The sequence below is a fragment of the Ctenopharyngodon idella genome, chromosome 20 (genome assembly GCF_019924925.1).
Source record: "Ctenopharyngodon idella isolate HZGC_01 chromosome 20, HZGC01, whole genome shotgun sequence".
Classification (NCBI taxonomy): domain Eukaryota; kingdom Metazoa; phylum Chordata; class Actinopteri; order Cypriniformes; family Xenocyprididae; genus Ctenopharyngodon; species Ctenopharyngodon idella.
Genome location: NC_067239.1, coordinates 23,995,381 through 24,019,275, shown reverse-complemented (window position 1 = coordinate 24,019,275; position 23,895 = coordinate 23,995,381). Strand labels below are relative to the sequence as shown.

At 35.9% G+C, this 23,895-nt stretch overlaps 1 protein-coding gene across 1 annotated transcript in view; it reads left to right on the top strand.

Moving 5' to 3' along the window:
* enah (ENAH actin regulator) overlaps positions 1-23,895 on the top strand; it is a 67,778-nt gene that overhangs the window by 11,686 nt on the left and 32,197 nt on the right. The window contains exons 2-3 of the mRNA XM_051873940.1: positions 1,109-1,274; positions 7,127-7,304. Coding sequence (XP_051729900.1) covers positions 1,109-1,274; positions 7,127-7,304 — 344 coding nt within the window. The remainder of the gene's footprint in view (positions 1-1,108; positions 1,275-7,126; positions 7,305-23,895) is intronic.

Genomic DNA, 23,895 nt, shown 5'->3' with positions numbered 1-23,895 from the left:
CCAGATTGATTTCAGGGAAAAGCAAAACAAAACACTCAACAGTCTGTCGATGTATATTCTGGAGCGCTTTGTCATGATTATTTATTTTACCAGATTAACTTGATTCTGTTAGCCATGTGGCATCTGATCTCGAAGTCTTTCCATCTCCCCAGTGGTCCAGAGTCTGTCTTTTGTATGTGATCATTAAGTGACATCAATGCTTGTGAGAACTGAGGTTAGTGTAAATTAAGTAGCTTGGACATCAGGTTATTGTTGTTAGTTTTACGCCGTGTCCTAACCAGGCCGATCAGAACTACTTGTGCGACTTGGCGCAGCAACCAAAAAAATGCAACTGCTTAGGACATGAACTCTTACATAAATCTAGTTTCCATTTCTTTCCTATGGTCTTTTTTTGCAACAAAGTGTCAAAGAAAAAATGTATTAAGATGCATTGTCAAGGTTTCTAGAGTAGGGGGATGTGCGCAACCAGAAGTATTTTTTTTTTTTATTTTTTTTATCAGAGTACTTTTTTCACTTTTTCCTCTTGCTTTCTTGCTCTCTCTCCGTTTGCCACCTGCATTAAAAGTGCTTCAATGTGATCACATGACAAGAGAAGCCTTTCAGTGGCTCTTTTGCTATTCTATTAACGCAGTGGGAGTTTGGAAGTCATTGTAAATAATTTAGTGTTATATGCAAGGTAGAGTTGCTCTATAGTGCAAAGTGAGCAGAGAGACAGGGGAAATTGATTTCCAGTGTTTACATTTAATGGGTGACTGCTTAATGAAAGCGTGACCTATAAAGGTGTATTGCACTTGAGTGCCAATGCAGGATCACATGACAGATGGTTACTTCTCTGTGGTTTAAAGCTTTCTGTGATTGAAAGAACGTTTAACTATTGCAGTCTGCATGGATTTAAGGAACTGTTAAATTCTCATTGAATTTAATGAACACATTTTATTGCAACTTTAGACCAGAGGGGGGTGACGTTCTACTGGGGGGGGGCGACAGAAAAACAAATGGGAGTAAAAATTTCATTGAGTGAATTGTTTTTGTTAACCATTGAAGATTTTTCACAGCGAAAAGTTTTCCATCATCCAATCATGCATATGCCTCTTTTCTTTCTTTTCAGTGAGCAGAGTATCTGTCAGGCGCGGGCTGCTGTCATGGTATATGACGACGCCAATAAGAAGTGGGTTCCGGCTGGTGGATCCACAGGCTTTAGTCGAGTCCACATCTATCACCACACTGGCAACAACGCCTTCAGAGTAGTGGGCCGTAAAATTCAGGACCACCAGGTAAGAGAAAGGGGAGCTGTGCTCTCCAATGAGTTGAAAATTATTCATTAGCATGATGGATTGACAAAGAAATGCTCTTGTCACAGGTAGAGAGGTCAATATTTACCCTTAGTTTTATATATATTTTATTTATTTATTTATAAATACTTTATTTTTGTATTTATTTATAAAAATTTTATTAATTTATATGAAATAATTGTATAATACATTTTGTCAACATTTCAAACCAAGGCCGTAACCATTTTTTGGGTAATTTTTTTTGGGTAATTTTTTTTTAATTAAAAGGAATTAAATAATTAAAAGGCATTTAAGGGGAAAAGAAATTTAAACTATTTTTTAAAACTTTTTAAAAAAAAAAAATTCACTCTTATTTGTATGTCTAATATGTCAAAAACGTAAAACGTTTCTTGTCTCATCACATTCAGTTATGAATTACATTAATCATATCATATTAATCAAATAATAACATGTTTTCAATTCAAAATTGTGAAATTTCATAAAAATGTTGAAGTTTGCATCGCTGGATATTACTGTCGGTCACTGAATATTTCAGTCATACAACAGTCATCAGATATTAAATGTTTAGCAGCTACTTAGTCATCACATACTCTCTCACTGCTAAAACAAGAGTCATATTGGAATTCACACTTGTCTTATGAGAACAGTAAGCACCGCCTTCTTTGATTTGATTGGCAAGCTCACTCATTCTGACAGAGATGAGGGTTGTTAGACCGCTTAGGCAGACCAGCCTAAAAATGTAACTTTTAAAACTTTTTTTCCTTCTTCATCCTAACATCAAACAGAGCGGTGCTAATTATTGGGGGGGACTTGTTACCCTCAATGTCTCTGGTGGTTACGGCCCTGTTTCAAACCACTTTTAGGCATTTATGAGGCACTTGTTCTGCTTTTTAATGTAGATATTTGCTCTTTTAAAAAAATATTTTAAAACTAAAATTGATTGTGCTTATATTTTCTCTCTTAATTTTCTTAATAAAGTATGCAATGCTGCAAATGTATTGTGAACATTGTCACAGCTGAAACATGTTGTCGTGCATGGCATCTTTTAGAATCTAGAGCAAAATGAACGTTGTAAAGGCCATCCACATCCAGTGGGTTTAACTGAGAGTTGTCTGCTTGGCCTTGTTGGCTTCCCCTGCAGAGAGGGGTCTGGTTTCACTGCAGTGCTTTGATGACCCATGACACAGAACACAGGAGGTTTGAGTGGCTCACAGATCAGCGCAGCGTGGTTTAAAGGGAATAACATCTCATGAGAAATGCTCCTATTTTTGTTGTCATTACAAGAATGTTATGCTTGGGTACATTCTGGAAAATGCTGTTATTTTTCCTTTTAGTGATTCATTGTTGGATTTCAAGAAATAGTTCACACAAAGAAAAAATTCTGTCATCATTTACTCTCCCTCAATTTGTTCCAAACAAGAATGACTGTCTTTCTTCTGTGAAACATAAAAGGATAAATGATAAATGATGAAGAATGTACTGGATACTTTTTTTTCTCATGTGATGAAAGTGAATGAGTATTTATACTGTCAATGTCCAAAATGATCAAACAAGTGATCCAAACGATTCATGCTCTATATTAATCTGTCCGTTGCCACATAGCGCCATCATCGACTTCAGAAGTCTTGAAATATAGTGCATATGGACTACTTTTGTGGTGCTTTTTTGTGGTCATTTTGTAGTGTGACAGCACAGGTCCTCTTTCACTTTTATTACATGGGAAAGAATGGCCAGTAAATTGTCCTTTTCTCCTTTTGTGTTCCATGGAAGAAAGAAAGTAAATGATATTTCCCCTCCCAGTGAACTATTCCTTTAAGAAAAAGGCTACATGCACTGAACAATACTTTTTGCCTATTCAAGATTTGAGAATGTTGTTTTACTCAGAATAACATTGACCTTATCTATTGGTTTGAATTGCAGAAATGCCTCCTTATTTTTCTAGCTATTAATAGATCAAGCACCCAATCTATTCGGTGACCTGAGAATGAATATTCAAAGATTTATGGGTCAAACAAAAAGAAAAAGGTCACCAAAACATTAAAAATCCCATTTATTTCTGAAGCAAAAAACTGTTCATAACCAAATACACAGGTCAGTTTTCCTGCCTATTTATACTATTGCTGCATCTTTCTGATGTCATATAAATAATACTGGATTAACTATGCCTTGTAGCTACTGAATTAAATGGAAATGAAAATTTCTTAATTTCACGATTTAGGTTCTGTACAAGAACTTTTTCCTGTGGTTAGGAAGCCATTTGTCTCTGGGTTTAAGGTGGCATTTGCTGAGATTAATTGTAACCCTAGTCCCCATTTGAAAGCTATTAACGTGTCTTAAATAAAACGGCCATGTTCGTGTTCAGGAAACATGGTGTAGCAGTAAAAAATTCTGCTCTGAATACTTTTAGGATGAGGGCATATTACTGAAAAATGGCAGTACTTTTTATTGAGGGTATTTAAAAGTTCATGAGATTGCTAAAACTTCTACACACATGTGAGCGGTGCTGCTTCAGCAACCTTTTAACATTTTGTCATCTTTTTGTGAGTTTTGTGAACTCCAGTATGTAGTGGGAGAGACTTCATTAACTGCCCCTAAACTTCAAAACACTAACCAAGGGACCTCCTTTTAATGTTGAATGTTGCTTGTAATGCATTTTTGTTGTAAAAACACAAAATGCAGCATAATCAAGGAACTACACTGTTTATAATGAGAAACAGAAAAAAACAGTACTCGTGCAGTCTTTACTTGGAAAATAGGTTATTCAAAAATGGAAGCATCTGTTTAGCAACAGTTTTGTGCTTACATTGGAAATATAGACTTCTATTGGTCATGCATTTATTCATGTTTTTCACTTGTTTTTACAAACGAGCATGCCACAGATGTGGTCAGTAGAGCGTAAGTTGTATTTATATATACATATTTTTTTAAAGTGATAGTTAATTTTTCCCTGCTCGTTTACTTATAATATACAAGTCAAGGTTTCATGCATCAAAAACTGTTGTTTACATGATCATTTTCCACCTTCACTCTCTCCTTTAGAATGAAAAAGATTGGGATTTTTTTTTTCTTCTTTTGACTAATGAAAAAACAACCTCTTTGCATTTGAAATGAATAGCAGCGCTTGCTTATGTTTTGTAATTTTGATTATCCTTTCATTTTTTTAGGCCCAATGTAAGTTGATGCTGTCCCGCCTTTCAAAACAGCCTTTTTGTAAAGTCTGCATTATATTACTTGACATCATCAAGGACTTATTTTTATGCTGTATCCTGATATAACCCTGTCCATTATATCCTTGTTAAAAGGCAGCCAATCAATGTCTCTATGAAGGTTACTTAGTGAAGGCTGTGTAAGATTTTGTCTTTAAACAGCATAATTTTAAGTGTTCAGCTATATTGTCACTGCATTAAAACATTTATTTTTTTTTTTTAGTCTGGAGTGTCCAGCACTTGTAGCTGTTTACTTTTTATCTATTAAGGACTATTTTAAGTGAATTAATTTTTTTTTTTTTTTTTCGAAACATTCTCCTGTTCCACCAAATAAGTCGGAATTACCTGTAATTTGTAGGTAAGCAGTAATTTGTAGGCTGATTGACCGTGTTGAACATTGCTATGTTTTAGCACTCTGACCAGCTTGGCATAGCAACAATGGTCTAACCAATAATGTGAGTTTTAGGCGGAGCTATTTGTTTATTCAACCAATGGCTGATGGAGAGTGTTTTGAAAACCTTTTTGGATTTTTTTTTTTTTTTTTTTTTTACTTTTCTTTTACTTCACAGAAGTTACACTTCACCTTTGCTTGCTAAATTTAGAGTGTTTCATATCATGTAATTCACTGCAGGCTTTATATTGCATATGTATTTAATTAGTGTCTGGCCTCGTTCTTTCTTTATCTGTTCATTTCCTGTGAAGAAATGAACCGTTAAAGAAACCTTTTTTCTTTTCCATTGTTTAGGTGAGGGCACTTTTCTACACTTTAAGTGAAGTGCAAGGTAATGTGCACTTAAAGGTAACCTTTATTCAGCACTGACTGTGGTTGTTGCACCCTGCTACACAAATGGCAGAAATGCTGAGGGGGTGGTGTCACTGTACATGACTCATTGCTATTTTATGGTTATTCAGTGTTTCGTGGAAAACCTATTTCTGCCTCTGAGAGTAGCTAGGCCTTTTTTAGTCCTGGTTACGTTAATAATTCATGAACGGCACAATCATCACAGTGATATCTGAGGATGGAGCGTATCAGATTACTTCAGGAAACTTACTGGCATTTGTTGATGAGCCGTTCATGGTGGTTTAATGACCGATATGAGTAAAGCGTTGAAGTGCCGAATGCAAACCAATTGTCAACACACATTTTACGTTTGACCTACCATGATAGCCTTGTCATCTATATATAAATGACTAATGTCTTCAGATCTATATTTGCAAGTGTGCCAGTAACTACTCATTTAGTAGACACTTCTGCTAAACATATATATAAAAAATTTGAGTTATTTACAGATTTAAAATATACCCACCATTTTTCCACATTAACATATCAATGTCTTTAATGCACATTTTCACTTTGTATGATACTGTTTAGCCAGAAATGACTACCACTTAAAGACTTTTGGATGTTGATGTAAAACAAAGGAAAACTGTCCAAAAAAACTTGACTAAGTTGCTTTTAATAGGACCGTGGCCCAGTTTTAATTCTTGTTGCTTAGTTTCATTAATGTGTTGAGAAAACTGAGAAGTTTTCTGCACTTGTCAGTTGTGACAGGATGGCTTACAGTTCACAGTTCCTTTTATAACGCTTGCTAATTAGTTGCACTTCTTATGATAATTACATTGATGTCAAAGGATGAGAAATTGAAATGACTGGGAAAACAGCCAGTTACCACAGAAGCTCACCCTGTTGAGGACATGCTTTTTGGAAGAGTTTAGGAAGTCAGTCAAGTATTTGATATTTTAGTATCTCCCACCCATATGCAGTTACCATATTTACCATTTAGTGTTAATGCTGTAACACCTCTGTCTGGAGCCGAGCTGGCCTCCGTAACCTTGGTGAAACTTATAAAGAAATGGATTTACTTTTTGTTATCTACAAAAATAGAGGTGCTGCAAGCAGCAGTTTTTCAATCTCTAGTTCGTCCTTGTGAATCTTTTAAGCGAACGAGTCTTGGTCCCTGAAAAGCAGTGTTATCTGTCATCTTCCAGTAATGCCGATGTTTCTGCTTTTAGGTGGTTTAGTGAGAGGTTTTAGAGATTTTTACTTGAAACTTTTGAAGCCTTGAGTTATATCGACTTGATCTCATGAGAAAACTTGACTTTGTTTTTGCAAAACATGGAATAGGTTGGCCATACTAAACATCAGTTTTATTTAGTTCACCCAAAAAATAAAATTCTGTCATTTACTCAACCACAAGTTGTTCCAAACTTGTATAAATTTCTTTCTTCTGCTGAACACAGAAGAATTCATATTTTGAAGAATGTGGGTAACCAAACAGTTGATGGTAGCCATTGACTTCCATAGTATTATTTATTTATTTTTTGTTTTGTGTCCATACTATGAAAGTCAATGGTTTCCGTCAACTGGTTGCATGATGACAGAATTTACATTTTATGGGTGAACTGTCCTTTTAATATGCCTGAAAGCATTGATTTAATTTATTTACCATGTTTAGTGCCACATTTTGCCTGTGAAATTTTATAGACTGCTCCCTTTTGGCTTATTAGCAGATATGTAGTGCTTCATAGTCTTCTGAGCTTTTAAGTTTAGTTAGGATTTGCATTTCAAAACAAATAGCATTCATGCATTGATTTAAATGTATATATGCTGTTCTCTTCTGTCAACAGGTGGTAATAAACTGTGCCATTCCCAAGGGGCTGAAATACAACCAGGCCACGCAAACGTTTCACCAGTGGCGAGATGCACGGCAGGTGTACGGCCTTAACTTTGGCAGCAAAGAAGATGCCAACGTATTTGCCAGTGCCATGATGCATGCCCTGGAGGTGCTGAACTCTCAGGATGCAGGTGAGAATGCCGTTTTCACACCAGCGTGCGAAGCTTAATGACATGTGAATTGTGTGAACTGGCTTCTGTGTTGTGGTACTATTACGTTGCATTCCAAAATTGATACTCAGGTTAAAAATTCTGTAGACATATCAATGTTAATCATTAAATCAACTTAATATTGTCTGAAATTTGAACTCAAATTTCTGCGTTTATTCGCTTTAAAAAAAAAAAAAAAAAAAAAAAAAAAATTAGGTTGTAGTAACTTAATTGTCTTGATAACTTTGAAAAGTAGGCAGTGGATTTCTAGTTTCCTGCATGCTTTGCATAGGACTGGATATGGAGAATAAATGTTGAAATTGTGTTAATTTATTTGTTTTTATTGAAGAGAAAGACCTGTTAGTGTTTAATGCTGTAATGTTTGACATTTAAAAGAGTTTCTGTAATGTTGAAGTTTTTGTGGTTACCATTGTGCTGAAGAGTAGATACATGAAGGTTAACACTACATTGACTCTATAAGCAATGACTGCGCTAATGCCAGTGACAAGTAATATCTTACTTGTTCATTAAGTTAAGTTATGTTAGCATGTGCTATGATAGCTGTTGATTTGAACTGAAAGAGATAAGATTAATTGGTTCCAGGGCTACAGCTCTGGTAGTTGGAGCGACCTTTTTTTTCTTTTTTTTTTTTTTCCTTTGTGTTTATTTGTTTATGCTACAAATTATTAAGTTCCTCTGACTCAATGTAGCTTGTTGATTGAACGTAAATTCACTCAAAGTTTTCATAACTCAAAATTGATGCAAACTGTTTTGTTCTTTTTTTTTTTTTTTTTTGAGCCAACACATTATTTTTTAGTGTGTAGAAATCACTTAGAAATAAAGATTATATCATAGGCAAAGCTTAGAATAATAGCTTTAAAATAAAAGTTTATTAATTAATATTTTTGCATATGTTTTGGGATTCCCATTTCTGGAAACATGTAGTTCAATTGCTTAAAACATCACAAAGTTGCAGTTTGACCTTGATCCTTGTCTTTTGTTGCTCAATGATGATGATGATTCTTGATGAAGTTTACATTAGTTCAGAGAAGACTGTTAATGTCTGGCTTCACTGCTGCTAAAAAAAAACTATTTTACAGCAATGGTTTACACCTGACATGAGTAAACCATGAGTAGTATTTATTTTAGTGACTTTAACATATTACTGTTGCCACCATTTGAAAAGAGATTTTTGCCACTGTAACGTCAGACCTTAATCCTGGTAAAATCACTGTACCATAAGATTGCTGATGCTGCAGAATACAAACTCTTTTTATTTTATGTCAGACACTATTTAAATCTTTAAAAAAAGTCTAATTAGTAAATGTTCTTTTACTGTTTTTGTTTGGTGCTGGTGAGCCTTGCAGAAAGTAATTGTGTTCTGGTCTCTACCCAGTTAGTGAGGTCACATTTGGAGCCAGACTCAGCCTATTGTGCTCAATTAATTGTAATTTAGCAAACGGGGCCTGCTCACAGGGGGTTTTGTTTTGTATGTGTGTTGTTTATGAGAGAGAGTCTGGGTTAACTCTGTTTGCGCTGATTGGGTTTAGGGGGAGGTGCCTCGGCTTGCTTGTGAATAACAGTCTGCATAAAATCCATTCGTCTGCAGTGGTTGTGTGTGCATGTGCTCATACACGTGTCGCTTTCTGCCTTTTTTCCTCTTCTGTCTGAGACCCTGGCACAATCACAGCAGGGGGTCATCCTCATACTGAGCTCAATGTTCTCAGCGTGTCAGGACAGTTCATTGCTGAGGTTGTTTTCCCTTTAGAAACAGATGATGCTTTGTTTTGTGGACTGGACTCTGCTTGTCTCTTTGAGATATGGCTGATCAGTGAGTCCTTAACTGTTGCATATTGAGCTGTTCTCTGTTCTACAGTGTATCACAATAGTAAGGTAATTCTGTTAACCCCACACTTGAGGCAAGGATGCTTTTTTTTCTTTTATGTTTTTCATCTAATATTTAGGCTATGTTTTCTTTCAGATTTATTTCAGGTAACAAGAACTATTTTTAAGTTTTAGTTAACAATAAAAAAAAATTGGTTCTAAGCAGTGTTAGAGAGTTACACTAACTATTTAGTAGCGATGGTAATAACTTATTTTCTCAGTAGCGTGACAATAGGTAAGCTGTTTCCTAAATAAAGTGTCCTTTCCTGTAATAAGCTATTTTTTCCAACAAATAGTTATGCACAGTAGACAATCAAATCTAATAAAACTAGAATGTCTCTCTGGGTGTGTCTCAGTCAGGCCCAGTTCTAAGGGGGTGCTAAGCACCCTCAAACGCAAGCCAAGAGCACCCTCAGTTGATACTGTAATAATATATTGGTGAAACAGATTTGGCTACATTGCTCAATGCTGTAAAAACACGTTGTTGATCTCTTGAATGCAATGGCCAATCAGAGTTTAAGTTAGTCAGAATACACTCACTGCTCAAAATGCCAAGCGAAACCTCATTAACAAACAAAGTGTAGACACGATGTAAGAGATTTATTGTTCATTGTTAGCAGCTTCATTGATTATAACGGAACTTTGTGAGATCGTAATCAAAAAGCAACAGCATTTTAGTGATTGTAAAGGGAGTGGTCTTGGCTCGCTTTCAAAACTACAGCCTATATAATGTATTGAATAAAACTATTGGTTTTCATGCTGCTAAGAGAACCGACAGAAAATTGACCCTTCGCCGGGAGTTTGATTGACAAGCCATCTAACCAATCATAACACAGAATCCGCCATTTTGTCCGACAAAGCAGTCAGGAGTTAGAAGATTAACCTCAGTGGACTTGAACTTGAAAAATTTTGTGTATTGACGTCTTTCGGCTTTTGAAACAACATTCCTTCTGATGTTCATTCATGTTTATTTGATGCTATAAATGAACTAGTAAGAAGAGATGATTGGTTCACGAGCCACAGCTGAGGTCCTACAACAATCTGTCACGACACATTAAAGAGCCACAAAACGTCTTTTATTGTTCGAATTTCTTAAAAAAATACATAATTGGAAAGCTGGGACTTTGTTTAATATCATAAGTAACCTGCTCTGTCTTGTCTGTCGACGTGTTGTCAGTGTCCTCTATGCTCCGCGATGTATTTTTCACTCTGTGTGGCGTGAGAGCGCCATGGCTTGTCGGACAAAGCAACAGTGACTAAGGGGGGGCAGGTCTTTGCGAAGGGTCAATTGGATGCTGCAAAGTTTCGGAAGTGACATCTACATATAAATGCTGGATTCACTCTGCACTGGACAGAAATATGACATGTTAAAATAGCAACACATTAAAGCAATGTAACAGCAGACTAATAGATTAATAGAAAAATATCCGCAGCAAAATAATTTTGAAATTCTTATTATTGGTAAAAGTGATGATGTGAATAATCTTAAATGTCTCATTGTACACTGCTGTGGTGGAGCTGTTGCTTAGCCTACATCTGCACTTTACTAGAGCACCTCAGTAATTTCAGAAGCACCCTCAGTGATTTGATTCTAGAACCAGGCCTGGTGTCAATCAGCTCCCTAGTTGAGTAGTCAAGGCACTGATCAGGGAGTCGACCATTTCTTGTGAGTTCAGTGATTCTATCTTAATATTATAAAGCGACGAGAATATTTTGTGCACCCAAAAAAAAACACAATAACGACTTTTTAACAATATCTAGTGATGACCAATTTCAAAACACTGCTTCATGAAGCTTCTTGTTTTATGAATCAAATCAGTGGTTCGGAGCGCCAAAGTCACATGATTTCAGCAGTTTGGCGGTTTGATACGCAGTCCGAATCACTGATTCGAATTAAAAGATTCATAAAGCTCCGAAGCAGTGTTTTGAAATTGGACATCACTAGATATTGTTAAAAAGTCGTTATTTTGTTTTTTTTTGGTGCACAAAAAATATTCTTGTCGCTTTATAATATTGAGGTAGAACCACTGAACTCACATGAACTGATTTAAATATGTTTTTAGTACCTTTATGGATCTTGAGAGAGGACGTACCATTGCTGTCTATGCAGGCCTCGCTGAGCCATCGGATTTAATCAAAAATATCTTAATTTGTGTTCCGAAGATGAACGAAGGTCTTACTGGTGTAGAACGACATGAGGGTGAGTAATAAATGACGTTATTTTCATTTTTGGGTGAACTAACCCTTTAAGGGCCATCTCAATTGCAAAATCCTTCCAGTGCACTGAAACGTTTACTCTCTAAAAAGTCCCACAATGCAGTGTGAAAACCAGGGAGTATCGATGCTCACTATATGTTCCCTTAACCGAAGTTCTAAAGCATGAAAGAAAAATCACGTGAGGAAACTCACTACACACAATGACACTCGTAAGATTTATTTTATTTTTATTTTTTTATATAAAACAAACCACTATTTAAATATGTCAGCATAAACATATAGTACATCAATAGACAGGTAATGAACATAATCTAGCTAACATTTATAATTTATTTATGGCTGAAATGTTGCACATATATGTAACAAGCAAAGTATTTACCATAATGTACTTGAAATTATTTTTTATTTTTTTTTAAATGTAATAATGATGTCAGTTCTGCCGTTCATAAATACCAGTAGTGATGTTGTTCAATGAGGATACAGAGTCATCAGTGTGTCATTGTGTAGTGATCCAGGGTCCTTAGTCCTTTCCAGTGCCAATTTGTGTACTGGTTCACGACCTAGGAAGTTAGGGAGTTGATTGTGATGCACCCTCCATCAAATAGTTGGTGATTCATTTGATGAGTCAGTTCGTTAGGATGATGCATCCAAGTGTACCAGCCCTAGAAAACGATTCACTGATTCATTTGATCCACTCTGTTGTGTTCCTGGAATTTGCTGAACAGCATTTCTTTCTTTAATGTAAATTTAGAGTTTGTTCATCCACAAGTTTTACCACCACAGTAATTTTTTGTTTGTGTAAAAGTAGAGAATTTGCTGTATTTTCCACAGTTCAGTTCTTTTTTTGTATGCGTGTATCCGAGAAGGGAGAAAGGGAATTTGTGAGACAATATTCATCCAAGCAATGCAGAAACTGTTACTGTTGCCATTTTCCATGACCTTCACTTCTTTGTCTCACTAATCTTGCTATGGAAATTTATCTAGTCACTACGCTGGGCTCCTGTTATCACCACAGGAAGCTTCAGACTCTGTGGCCTTATTACTGTCTATTAATTACCTGATAGCACGGCAGTTAATTATGCAAAGCGATGTTAATTATGCATACTTTGCTGATGTGCGGATATCCTAGCAGTCCAAATTCTCTGACTGTTGCAATCCAAAAAACAGTGAATTAACTATATAAAATGCTGTTTTCTGTGAATATTCATTTTAATCTGACTCTCAGACCCCACAGACATGAAGAAATGTCTGCTCATCTCCTGTTGCCTTGGGGGGAGAGGAGTCTTCAACATAGAAGTTTTGCCTTTGGGATTTGCATTTCTCCCTCCTCTCATCTGCCTTGCAGCTTTCTTCTCACATCTGATCCCTCTCGTCCTCTCCTCCTTCGTTATTCGTCCACTTTCTTCCTTATTAAGAGCTAGGTTTACATTTAGTTGTACGTTGTGCCAGTGTTGACTACAGTCAAGCTGCACTTTTGAAAAATAATTAGATACAATAACAGAACATACCTAACTATACTTCAGCTATTTATGGATGCAATATACAAATATTTTTTGTATATACAGTAGTTACCTACACTATTTTTATTCTCTTATGTCCAAGGCTGCATTTATTTGATCAAAGATGCAGTAAAAACAGTAATATTGTGAAGTATTATTACAATAAATACCTTTTTCCCCTAATTTAATATATTTTAAAATATATTATTTACTGTGATGTTAAAGCTGAATTTTAAGCAGCCATTACTTTTTCTACATTTTTTTTTTTTATATTTTTTATATTTTTTTTATTATTTTGGAAACCTTGTTTTAAGCTGAATATTGGGAATGTTCAAAAGAACTGCATTTTTTTTTTTTTTTTTAAATAGAAATTTGTGTAACATTTATATATGTTATAAAAACTTTATAAAACATTCTAAATTTAATGCATCCTTGCTGAATTAAAGAATTAATTTCTTTAAAAAAAATTGAGTGGTAGTGTGTGTCTGTATAAAATGCAACTAATAAAACTACAAAACATAATTTATAATACTGAATTGAAATATATAGTGCTGAATAGCAGCATTTAACTAAATTTGCTACCTAAAATGTGATGTATGAAGCAAATTAATCTGTAAATAATTTTTGAACCACTTTATGAATCATTTGAATGAACGGTTCTACCCAATTTTCCAATGTTACATAAAAATAAGCAAGGGGCAAAAGGGGTTAAAAGTGTGAAATGCGATGTGAGAAGATGAACAGTGATGCTGTGATATTTGAAAAAGCAGCTTGTAACTAGAAAAGATGTAATATTTTGAAAACCACTGAGCAACTGTCACTCTACTTAACAAATGTTACGTTTGTAGCATCACTCCCCAACACTGTTGTGTGTGCTACTCTATCTCTGCTGAATTTGTTAATGCCTGTAGGTACCTGGCATGGAGACAGTGATTTTGGGGAGTGTGTTAAACTGCACTAACCATCCAGCAGTAGGATCCCATACGACTGAGCCAAAACAGGAAAGCGTAATTGGCTCTCCCTTAATTCACTCCATTGTCAACATTAAGCTGTGTACAGCTGCAGTAGGGCTAAATGGCTGCGCTCAGTTCTGTTAGAGCCATCTAACTAACTGCAGTCTGTATCCAGGTCTCTAAGTGAACTTGTTTGCAGTGAGTTTTACTGAAGCTCTGAATGAAGTTCAGTCAAGATGCAATTAACCTCAGTGCATGTTTGAGGGCTTTGAGATTTGTAGACGTTTGTTTGGCAACACACTTTGTCAAATTACAGTATTTGTGTTTTTGAACTTGAAATCCTTCATGACTGTTTTTCCACTCATTTATTTACATACTTTGAATAAACCACAAGCCAAGTAATTTAGAAAATTAAGGCACTGGTGGGCAAAAAAACAATTGATTTGTTTTAAACAATTTAGCTCTTGGCTATTTGATGTTATTTATTAACACACTTGGCAAACTCATGCTGAAGAAAAGAAAAAAAAGACTCATAAAATTAAAATGCGCCCCCTGTTGATTGTACAATGATTTGCAGTGTTGCTAGGCAGACTTGTTACTAAATCATGTCAGCCGGTGTTTTCTTAGCATATTCATGAGGTGGGCTAATACCTGTCAAATGCCACATGCCTCAATCCCAGAAAGTGATCCACTGTCTTTTACTCTGTGTCTAAACCCAGACTCAGGTGGAATAACAATGTAGTCATCTCTTTTTTTAAGACTCTTAGTTGCTGTGTTTGTATTTTTGGAGCATCACATTGGGTAGTATGTTTACATGGCCTAAAAGGAATGTTTGTGACCCGTTTGTGCCTTGTTGTGTGTCATCTCATTGTAAAAGCAGATGTTTAGGTAATGACGATCCCCTTTGAAGACATTTGTGTGTATATTTTGTGTAGTTTTATATGTAGTATGTCATCCGGCCCCCTGAAGGGACGTGTAAATGCTGGTTGAGGGGTCCAGGAGAATCAAAAGGCCTTTTTTCCAAACCCCTAGAATGTGTCTTCTAATTTTAGTCGGGTGTAATGTGCAACACAGAGTCACATGCCAGGGTGATGTTACCCTGACACTGGAGCCGTGGACTGTGTGAGATTTTGTGAGTTTTTATATAAATGCTGTTGCCAGCATGACTGAGGAGCTCTTAGAAGGCAGACAGCCATAGAGCTCTTGGTAACATGGACTATATATACATGCAGATGTGATGGATGTGCTGAATGATGTATTGGTGAGGTAAATGTATGAACATGTTTTGTCATTGAGAAATCAAAACCTGACAATCCGCCTGAGGAGCATACATGAGAAGTGTGACCTTTTATCTTTCCCACGGGTAAATTTTGTTTAATTATTGTAAACTTTCTTCACTATTGTTTTTTGTTTATCTCCCACCTTGACATGACTGCTAGGAATGTGTGAACAAAGGAATGATTGCTTACTGGCACAGACAGGCAGGTGTTTGTGGTTTAGGACTCGGATGTGAAGTTTGTTGTAGTGCTGACAGGCCGGCAGCAGTCGGGTAATTTAGTTGCTGTTGGTTAAGCTCATCCAATACCCTGGCTTAGCTGAAGCAGTGTGATTTCTCACACCTTCACAGTGAAGAAAAAGACCTTGTCCTCTACCTAAATAATCACCTTGGCATAAGTGAACACAGATATTAATAGTATGGCTGATATGATAAGGCAATAATTATGTTCATCTTATGGTCGATAACTGATAAAAGACAGTCAATGGAAAAACCTAATGGAAATGATTATTCATAATATAAAATATTGATGGATACCAAGCAATTAATAAAAAAGTCTAATATCAGCTGATAACTGATGTGGTACCAATGTATTGTGCAATTCTTAAGGAGTATTTTTGTCTCTCTTTCTAGTAAAAAATAAATAAGTAAACAAGATTTTAAAACAAGATTAATGTGCCTGATGAGTAATATGTACACTGCCATTCAAAAGTTTGGGATTGGTAAGATTGTTAATGTTTTTAAAAGAAGTCTCTTATGCTCATCAAGGCTGCATTTATTTTGATTAAAAGTACAAAAAAAATAATAGTGTGTAATATTATGAAATAATTTTACAATTTAAAATAACTGTTTTTTTTTTTGAATATATTTTAAAATGTAATTTATTCTTGTGTTGGCAAAGCTGAATTTTCAGCATCATTACTCTGGTCTTCAGTCACATGATCCTTTAGAAATCATTCTAATATGCTGATTTGCTGCTCAAGAAACCTTGTTATTATCAGTAGAAAACAGTTGTATACAATTTTTTTTTCAGGATTCTTTGAATGCAAAGTTCAAAAGAACAGCATTTTATTTGAAATAGAATCTTTTGTAACGTTATATATGTCTTTACTGTCACTTTTGATAAATTTAATGCATCCTTGCAGAGAAGTATTAATTTCATTAATTTCTTTAAAAAAAAAAAAAAAAAATCTTACTGAACCCAAACTTTTAAACAGTAGTGTATAATGTTACAACGCTGTTCTTTTGAGATTTTTTTTTTTTTTTTTTTTTTTTTTTTTTTATTCATCAAAGAATCCTGAAAAAAATGTACACAACTGTTTTCAGCATTGATGATAATAACAAATGTTTCTTGAGCAGCAAATCAACATATTAGAATGATTTCTGAAGGATCATGTGACACTGAAGACTGGAGAATTGATGCTGAAAATTCAGCTTTGCCATCACAGGAATAAATGGCATTTTAAAATATATTCAAATAGAAAACTGTTATTTTAAATTGTAGTAATATTTCACAATATTACTTTTTTTTTTTTTTTTTTTTTTTAATTAAATAAATGCAGCCTTGGTGAGCATAAGAGACTTGTTTTAAAAACATTAAAAATCTCAAACTTTTGAACGGCAGTGTATAGTAATAAGGATTTCTGCCCTTCTTAAGCCACAGTTCCCCCTTATATAGTTTTCAGATTAATACCCAGTGTTTTTTTTTACCTAAAATGGGAAAAATCTGATCTGTAGAAGTCCAGATGGCTCACATGGCTCATGTGTCCTGAACTTCATTTCATCACTTCTGAAATGGAAAGATGAAGGAAAATTCTGGTAGAAAAACTAGAAACACAGGAAAATAACTTTGTATAGTCATAAAAGTTGTTCTATTTTACAGAAACTGTGCCTGGTAACTGATATAACTAATACATGTGATCATTTATAATCAAATGGCACTCTAATTTTAGGTATCGGTCACTGGCTTTCATATAGCATCCTGCCTAGACCAGTAGCTTAACCACAACATGTAAGAAGGTCATGAGTTAAGGTTTTGTGTCACCTTTCTGTGTATAAATACTGTCTTGTGATGACCTGTTGACAGTCGTCAGATATGTGGGATTTGCATGAGCTCATCCATGTCAGAACAAAGCAGGCTTTTCACCCCGTTCAACCATAGACCCCCAGGAGCCTTCTGTGTCTAGAGGTCTAAATGAAGGTCACCCTCCTTTGAGACTTCACAGTTTGGCAGGACAGGTGTTTATCTTTTGAGACATGGTTCCTAGCAGGACAGAACATTCCTGAGCCAAAAAGAGTTTGTTTTTCTGGCTGTGGAGCCTGAATATGGCTTGAAAAGGGGTGGGGTGGACCCCGTGTCTGGTATGTGTTCTTGATACCACATGACCACCCAATTGCTCCAACAGCCAAGGTGGGGAAGATGACGTTGACAGCTCCGAACACTTTTTATCGATGAGATCATTCTCTTGCCCCAGACTCTTAGTAGACTTCGTTGCAGAAGGGTTTCCTCTACAGCTTTCTAAATAACTGCAGAGCTCGTCTTGCCACTTCTTAAGTTCTTCCAGGCTGCAGGTTAGCTTTGTTGCTTTGGAACTAGCTTCATTTCGAGTTCTGAGCTTAGTTATACAGTTTCATTCTTCAATTTTTCTTGTTGGAATCTGACTCAGGTATACAACATTAGAGCTCAATATCTCTACCACAACTCTCCCAGAGGGACTTGGTCCGGGTTCAGAGCATCAGAGCAGAAAGGCAGGCCTGCAGGCACCTGCCCATCATGCCAGCCCCCAGAGTGTACCGCTTCCCGCAGAAGATCAGCCGCACTGAGATCATCTTGAGGAGTGAGTTTGATGGGGAGGGAAGGGGCTTTAACCATGAGAGAATCCCAGCAGGGGCAGTCAGGTACAACTCTTTTACAGGAGGTCACTTTTGGGATCAGATAAAGTGCAATGTGCTTATGGTATGTAGCAAAATATAACATTTAGATGTAAAGACACATCTAAAAAATCTAATCTTTGTAAAAATCTGGATCAGTTGTTAATATGCTGATTGCCTGCTTGTCATATTCTGTCTTAGAAATGAGCATTATCTCTCTGAGCACCAATGAAATTAATGAAATATGATGTTTATTATAATGATGGTTTGAATATTTAGCTTTATTAACACTTTAGCTATAAAATGCATATGTGTAGTGCTTGTTTTGAAGTGTACTATTCATAGACTCAACCAATTGCATGAGTTTGATGGCAGGATTATCAGTTTGGCTGAACAATGACATTTGAAACGGTCATTATTTTTGCACTTCCGTTTGTTGCCACTAGTGGCGCAGAATTACTTTTGTACTAACCTTTAATGGTGCAAGTTATGTCGGAAAGATCTTATTTATGAGTTGAACACATATAAACGTCAGCATCTGTATTAATGGTAAATTTGTTAAAATGAATTAAATGTTGTTGTTTTTTTCGTTTACAACAAAATTAAGTTGCATGTACAAAATACCATAGTATTGTGCAATTACGAAAAAATATATAACAATTCCATTTACAGCACCTTCATCAATTGAAAAACACACCATTCTTTTCACATTATTTGTTTATCATTTTGTAGATGTGGAGTTAAAAAAAATCTTGTTGGATTTTATGCAACAAAAAAAAAGGTACATCGTCATCTTACTTCGACTAAAGTTATTTGCACATACCTGATGTCATAATTATGACTTCCCAACTCGTAAATGAGATCTTCCCAGGAGGGCTTGAGCGTAGCATAAGTTCATAGCAATTTACAAGTTTCCTCAAGTTATGACAGGAACTTAATTCTGGAATTGAATTTGTTGAATGTCAAACCAAAATACAGGTATTTTAATTGTGACAGCTGACAGTTTTCATCTAATCAAACCACTTAACCTCTCCACACTCCTTTGCTGAGGTTTAACAGCACAGCCATGCCAAGTTTATCATGGAAAACCATTAAATGTCTAAAACAGATTGTCCATAACGATCCAAGAGCTGTTCTGTTTTTCTCAGTGAAATGTGTGCTTGTTTTAGCTCTGTGTGCTGAGTCAGTCTTTTCACTCCTTTACCAGCCATTCTCACATTCTCAATCTTGCTTATCCTGTAGGTTTTTTCTCCATTTGAGTTTTCCAATGTCATTTCATTTTCTGTCAGAAGTATAAGTGACGTGTTTGCGATGGTCTACACAATGTAATGAAGCTAGTTTGACAATAGCCTGTAAAGATGTCCATTATCTCAACAAAAGTTGCATTGTATATGGACAGCGGTTCGACAGGATGTCTTTGTATAAAAGCAGTCTTGTTATCTTATTTCAGAAGTGCTAAATATGATTGTTTACACTCTGCACATGTTCGGAGGTGGGGTTGTTTTGCAATGAAAAGTGTGTTCTTGTTTCTTTTAGACTACAAATGGCAGAACTGTTTCCAAGCAGAGCTTCTTTTATTAGGCAACATTGCATCAAAAAGCCTCCCCTCAATGGTTTTGCAGCTCATTCCTGCCACTGCATTCATTTGCCCACCCCAGAGTTGAAGTGGGATCAGGTGATGCTATTTAGTATCTCTGGGGTAATGCAGAACACTGAAAACATCAACACCTTGTGGACGAAACAGCTGATCTAGGGAACCCAGTAACATCTACTATCTTTAGGTCCCAGTCCCATTTCTTGTAATACTTTTTTTTTGTTTGTTTTTTTTGGTTGGTTTGGGTTCTGGTTTTGTTTGGTTAGTTCTGGTTTGTTTGGTTTTGGTTTGGGTTTTTGTTTAGTTTGGGTTTTTTTTTTTTTTTTTTTTTTTTTTTTTAGTTTTGGTTTGGTTTGGTTTTATTTTTTTACATTGGAGGTTATCATATCTATGTGGACATGATAGACTGTGTAACTAGATGGACTAACATTTTAAGCATGTTGTAGTAAGTAGAACCTGATAACTGCTACTATTTTTAGGTCCCCGTCCCATTTCTTACCAGACTTTCGGTCTCTGACTTGGAGCCCTGAGTAACGAGACTCGCCAAAACCATGACACTATATTCATTTTATCCCAGGATGTCTGCAAACACACAGATAGTCTTGTTTGACTTCTTGAGCTTTCTACCCATTGAGATGGAAACCTTGATTCTGTATACGTTGAATTGCAACATTTCTTTTGACTCATGTAAATTGCTTTAATAACATCACATTTAACCGGTTCATTGACCTGTTCACTATCCAATCAGAATCTGTTTAGAGCTAGAGGAGTAATCATTTGCTTCCTCATCTTAAAATTATGCAGCTCTTGACTCTAATTTCCCATTTGCGGAACCACAACTGTGGAATTAATTGGAAGGCTTGCGCTCTTGTTGTGCGACGCATATGAATGATAAGGGGATTTGTGTGTTGTATTTACAAGGTGATGGCATCAGGGTGTGGTAATGAGGCTGTGTGTCAGATGATGTTTGTTTTTCCCAAATGTTGCTGTAGGAGGAGGAAAAAGTTGTTTTGTCTTTCAAGAACAGGTGGTGTATCAATTCTGGACTGATTGCCAAGTCTTTGGGCGCCGTTAATGTGCTTGCTAAGGAAACATCCCAGTTACTACTGCTCATATAGGTTTAGGGATTTGAACGATCACTTCATGTAAATTAGTTGCTCCACTATTACTTCCATGTAAATACATTTTTGTCCAGACCAGCCATGATAGCGATGGGACATTTGTCAATCAGCTGCTTTCTGTTTCTGTTACTTTGTCACACCTAGGGTGTTTGAGTTAATGTGGCTGTTAAAGAGATCTTAAAGGGTTAGTTCACCCAAAAATGAATATTTTTGATGAAATCCGAGAGCTCTCTAACTCCTCAATAGATAGCAATTTAAAGGGTTAGTTCACCCAAAAATGAAAATTCTATCATGTATTACTCACCCTCATGTCGTTCTACACCCATAAGACCTTCGTTCATCTTCGGAACACAAATTAAGATATTTTTGATGAAATTTGATGGCTCAGTGTGGCCTCTATTGCCAGCAATGCCACCAAACTTCTCAAGATCCAGAAAGGTACTCAAAACGTATTTAAAACAGCGATGAGAATACTTTTTGTGCACCAGAAAAACAAAATAATGACTTTTCAACAATATCTAGTGATGGGTGTTTTCAAAACACTGCTTTGAATCTTTTGTTTTGAATCAGTGGTTCGGATTGCACGTCAAACTGCTGAAATCACGTGACTTTAGCGCTCCGAACCACTGATTCGAAACAAAAGATTCGAACCAGTGTTTTGAAATCGGCCATCACTAGATAAGTTATTTTGTTTTTTTGGCTCTTTATAATATTAAGGTAGAACCACTGAAATCACATGAACTGTTTTAAATATGTTTTTAGAACCTTTCTGGATCTTGAGAAATTTGGTGACATTGCTGGCAATAGAGGCCTCACTGAGCCATCGGATTTCATTAAAATTATCTTAATTTCTGTTCTGAAGATGAACGAAGGTCTTACGGGTGTAGAACGACATGAGGGTGAGTAATAAATGACATTATTTTCATTTTTGGGTGAACTAACCCTTTAACCACCACTTTCAAGTTCCAGAAAGGTACTAAAGACATTGTTAAAATAGTCCACGTGACTACAGTGGTTCAACCTTAATTTTATGAAGCGACAAGAATACTTTTTGTTCGCAAAAATGAAACAAAAATAACGACTTCATTCAACAATATCTTCTCTTCTGTGTCATTCTCCTACGCTGTTTATGTCCAGGGCTTCCAGGTTCTACGTCGGAACGCTTACTCATTATTGGCAGACGCTGTTCACGTGAGCAGCACGACGCATGCGTGTGATGCTGATGCAGGAGCCAGCTCATTAATGCGTTCTAACGTAGAACCTGGAAATAATCTTAAAAATATCATCTTTGTGTTCCACAGAAGAAAGTAATACAGGTTTGGAACGATACAATGATGACTAAACTACTCCTTTCACTGTAAGCTCTGAACAATCCAGCAAGTTATATGACTAATATATGTGTTTTTCCTTAGATACATACCAGCAAAAACCAAGATTCTTGGTGGTTTACAGCAGTGGTGTTTTCACTAATGAGGCAATAGAGGCAGTGCCACATCAAAAATTTTGGGTTAGAGAATAATAAATATAGTGCAAATAATATACTAAAATAAATAGTATGATATATATTTATATATTGTATATTTTAGTATTTGTGTAGTACATATAGTAAGTACTGTAATACTGTCTAACAGCGACACCATCAAGTTTCAGAGGGAAGCAGTGTTTATTTTTCCTCCCTTGAGCTCATAGTGCTCTTATTGTGGTCCTAATGTGTGGTGTGAATTTTTAGAGATCCTTCAACTCTGAAATCAAAGCTGCCCAGTGTATTTCTGGCTATTAGTTGTTGGTGACATCATCCGATAACTTGATTTCAAGCCCATTATTTGGTCCTTTGGCTTTCGAGACAAGCTATGTATCTCCCTGTCAGTGCTTAAAAAGACTTCCTGAAACACCTTTGATCCATTGTGTTGAAAACATTTTCTTTGTTTCTAATTTTTCTGAAATGTATATCTTAAATTGTCCTTTTTTTAGGTAGCTCGCTAGGTTTCAGAGGCACAGTCTCAGTCCTTCTGCATCTACTGTGTTTTCGAAAGGGTTAAGCCTGTAAATACTTCCATGTTTTTCTCCACCCACCTGATTGTAATAGTTGTGATGTGATTGTAACATTGACCGCTTTACCCTTCGCCCAACCAGGCATGAATAATTGATCAGGTCCGGAAAGTGCAATAAGTGGACCACATCCTGCTCTGTGAATGTTGTGGCAGAGCGTCTAACGTCTAACTGCCAGCCTATTGGTCCGGTCTTATTTTACCACAGCAGTGTTTGCCTGAGAATAGCCAGAACAACATGCTGCTTTCTCTGAGATCTCATGGAGTCATTGATGGCAGTTTGGGAACTGATGCGAACGGCTCTAACGCGCTTGTTACAAGTGCACCTAAAGACCAGGATGGACTTCTACAGTACATTTGCTGTCAGAAGAGGCTCGGTGGTTCCCTCCTCTCATGTAGGTGCTGTTCGGACTCTTTAACTTTATATTGGTCCGTAACTGGTCTATTTAATAGGTAGAAATGGAGCTGTTGTTTGAGTGTGATCTTTGGTTTCACGGTCTAAGGTTTTTTTTTTTTTTTTTTTTATATACATTTTTTGAAATTTCTAATTAAAATATAGTTAGTATTGTTTGAATATCTAATTTTTGTGTTAAATCAGTAGGCTAAGTGGTGCAAATACACTGATGCAATTTAATTATGAATCCAATAATGATACCATGTTTTTATTTATTCTTTTTATAATTTATTATACATTATAAAATGAAAAATAATATATTAATTTTATTACATATGTATGTTATATTTTATTTTAATTTTATTATTTGTGCAAGTTTGCAGAATAGGAAGTACATTGGACGTTATGCTATCAGTGTGTGATCTAATGGTAGTACATTACCAAGCTTGAAGGAGGATCAGTTCATATTAAAGCTGACACTGAGTGCTTTTGGACCAGAGCCAGCATTTAAAGTGCTGTTCGGATTGGCCGGGTTAAATGGGCCAAGTATGCTTGCCTTTGTGTCAGAGTTTCAAATTACAGTCATTGCACTTGAAAATCTCTATAAAGTGGCCATAATAACCAATCAAGTTAGTATTTGTACAATTTGACCTTAGTATCTGGAGAGGCTAAATCTGCTGACTCATTAGATATGATCTGTTTTTGGCTTTGATAAT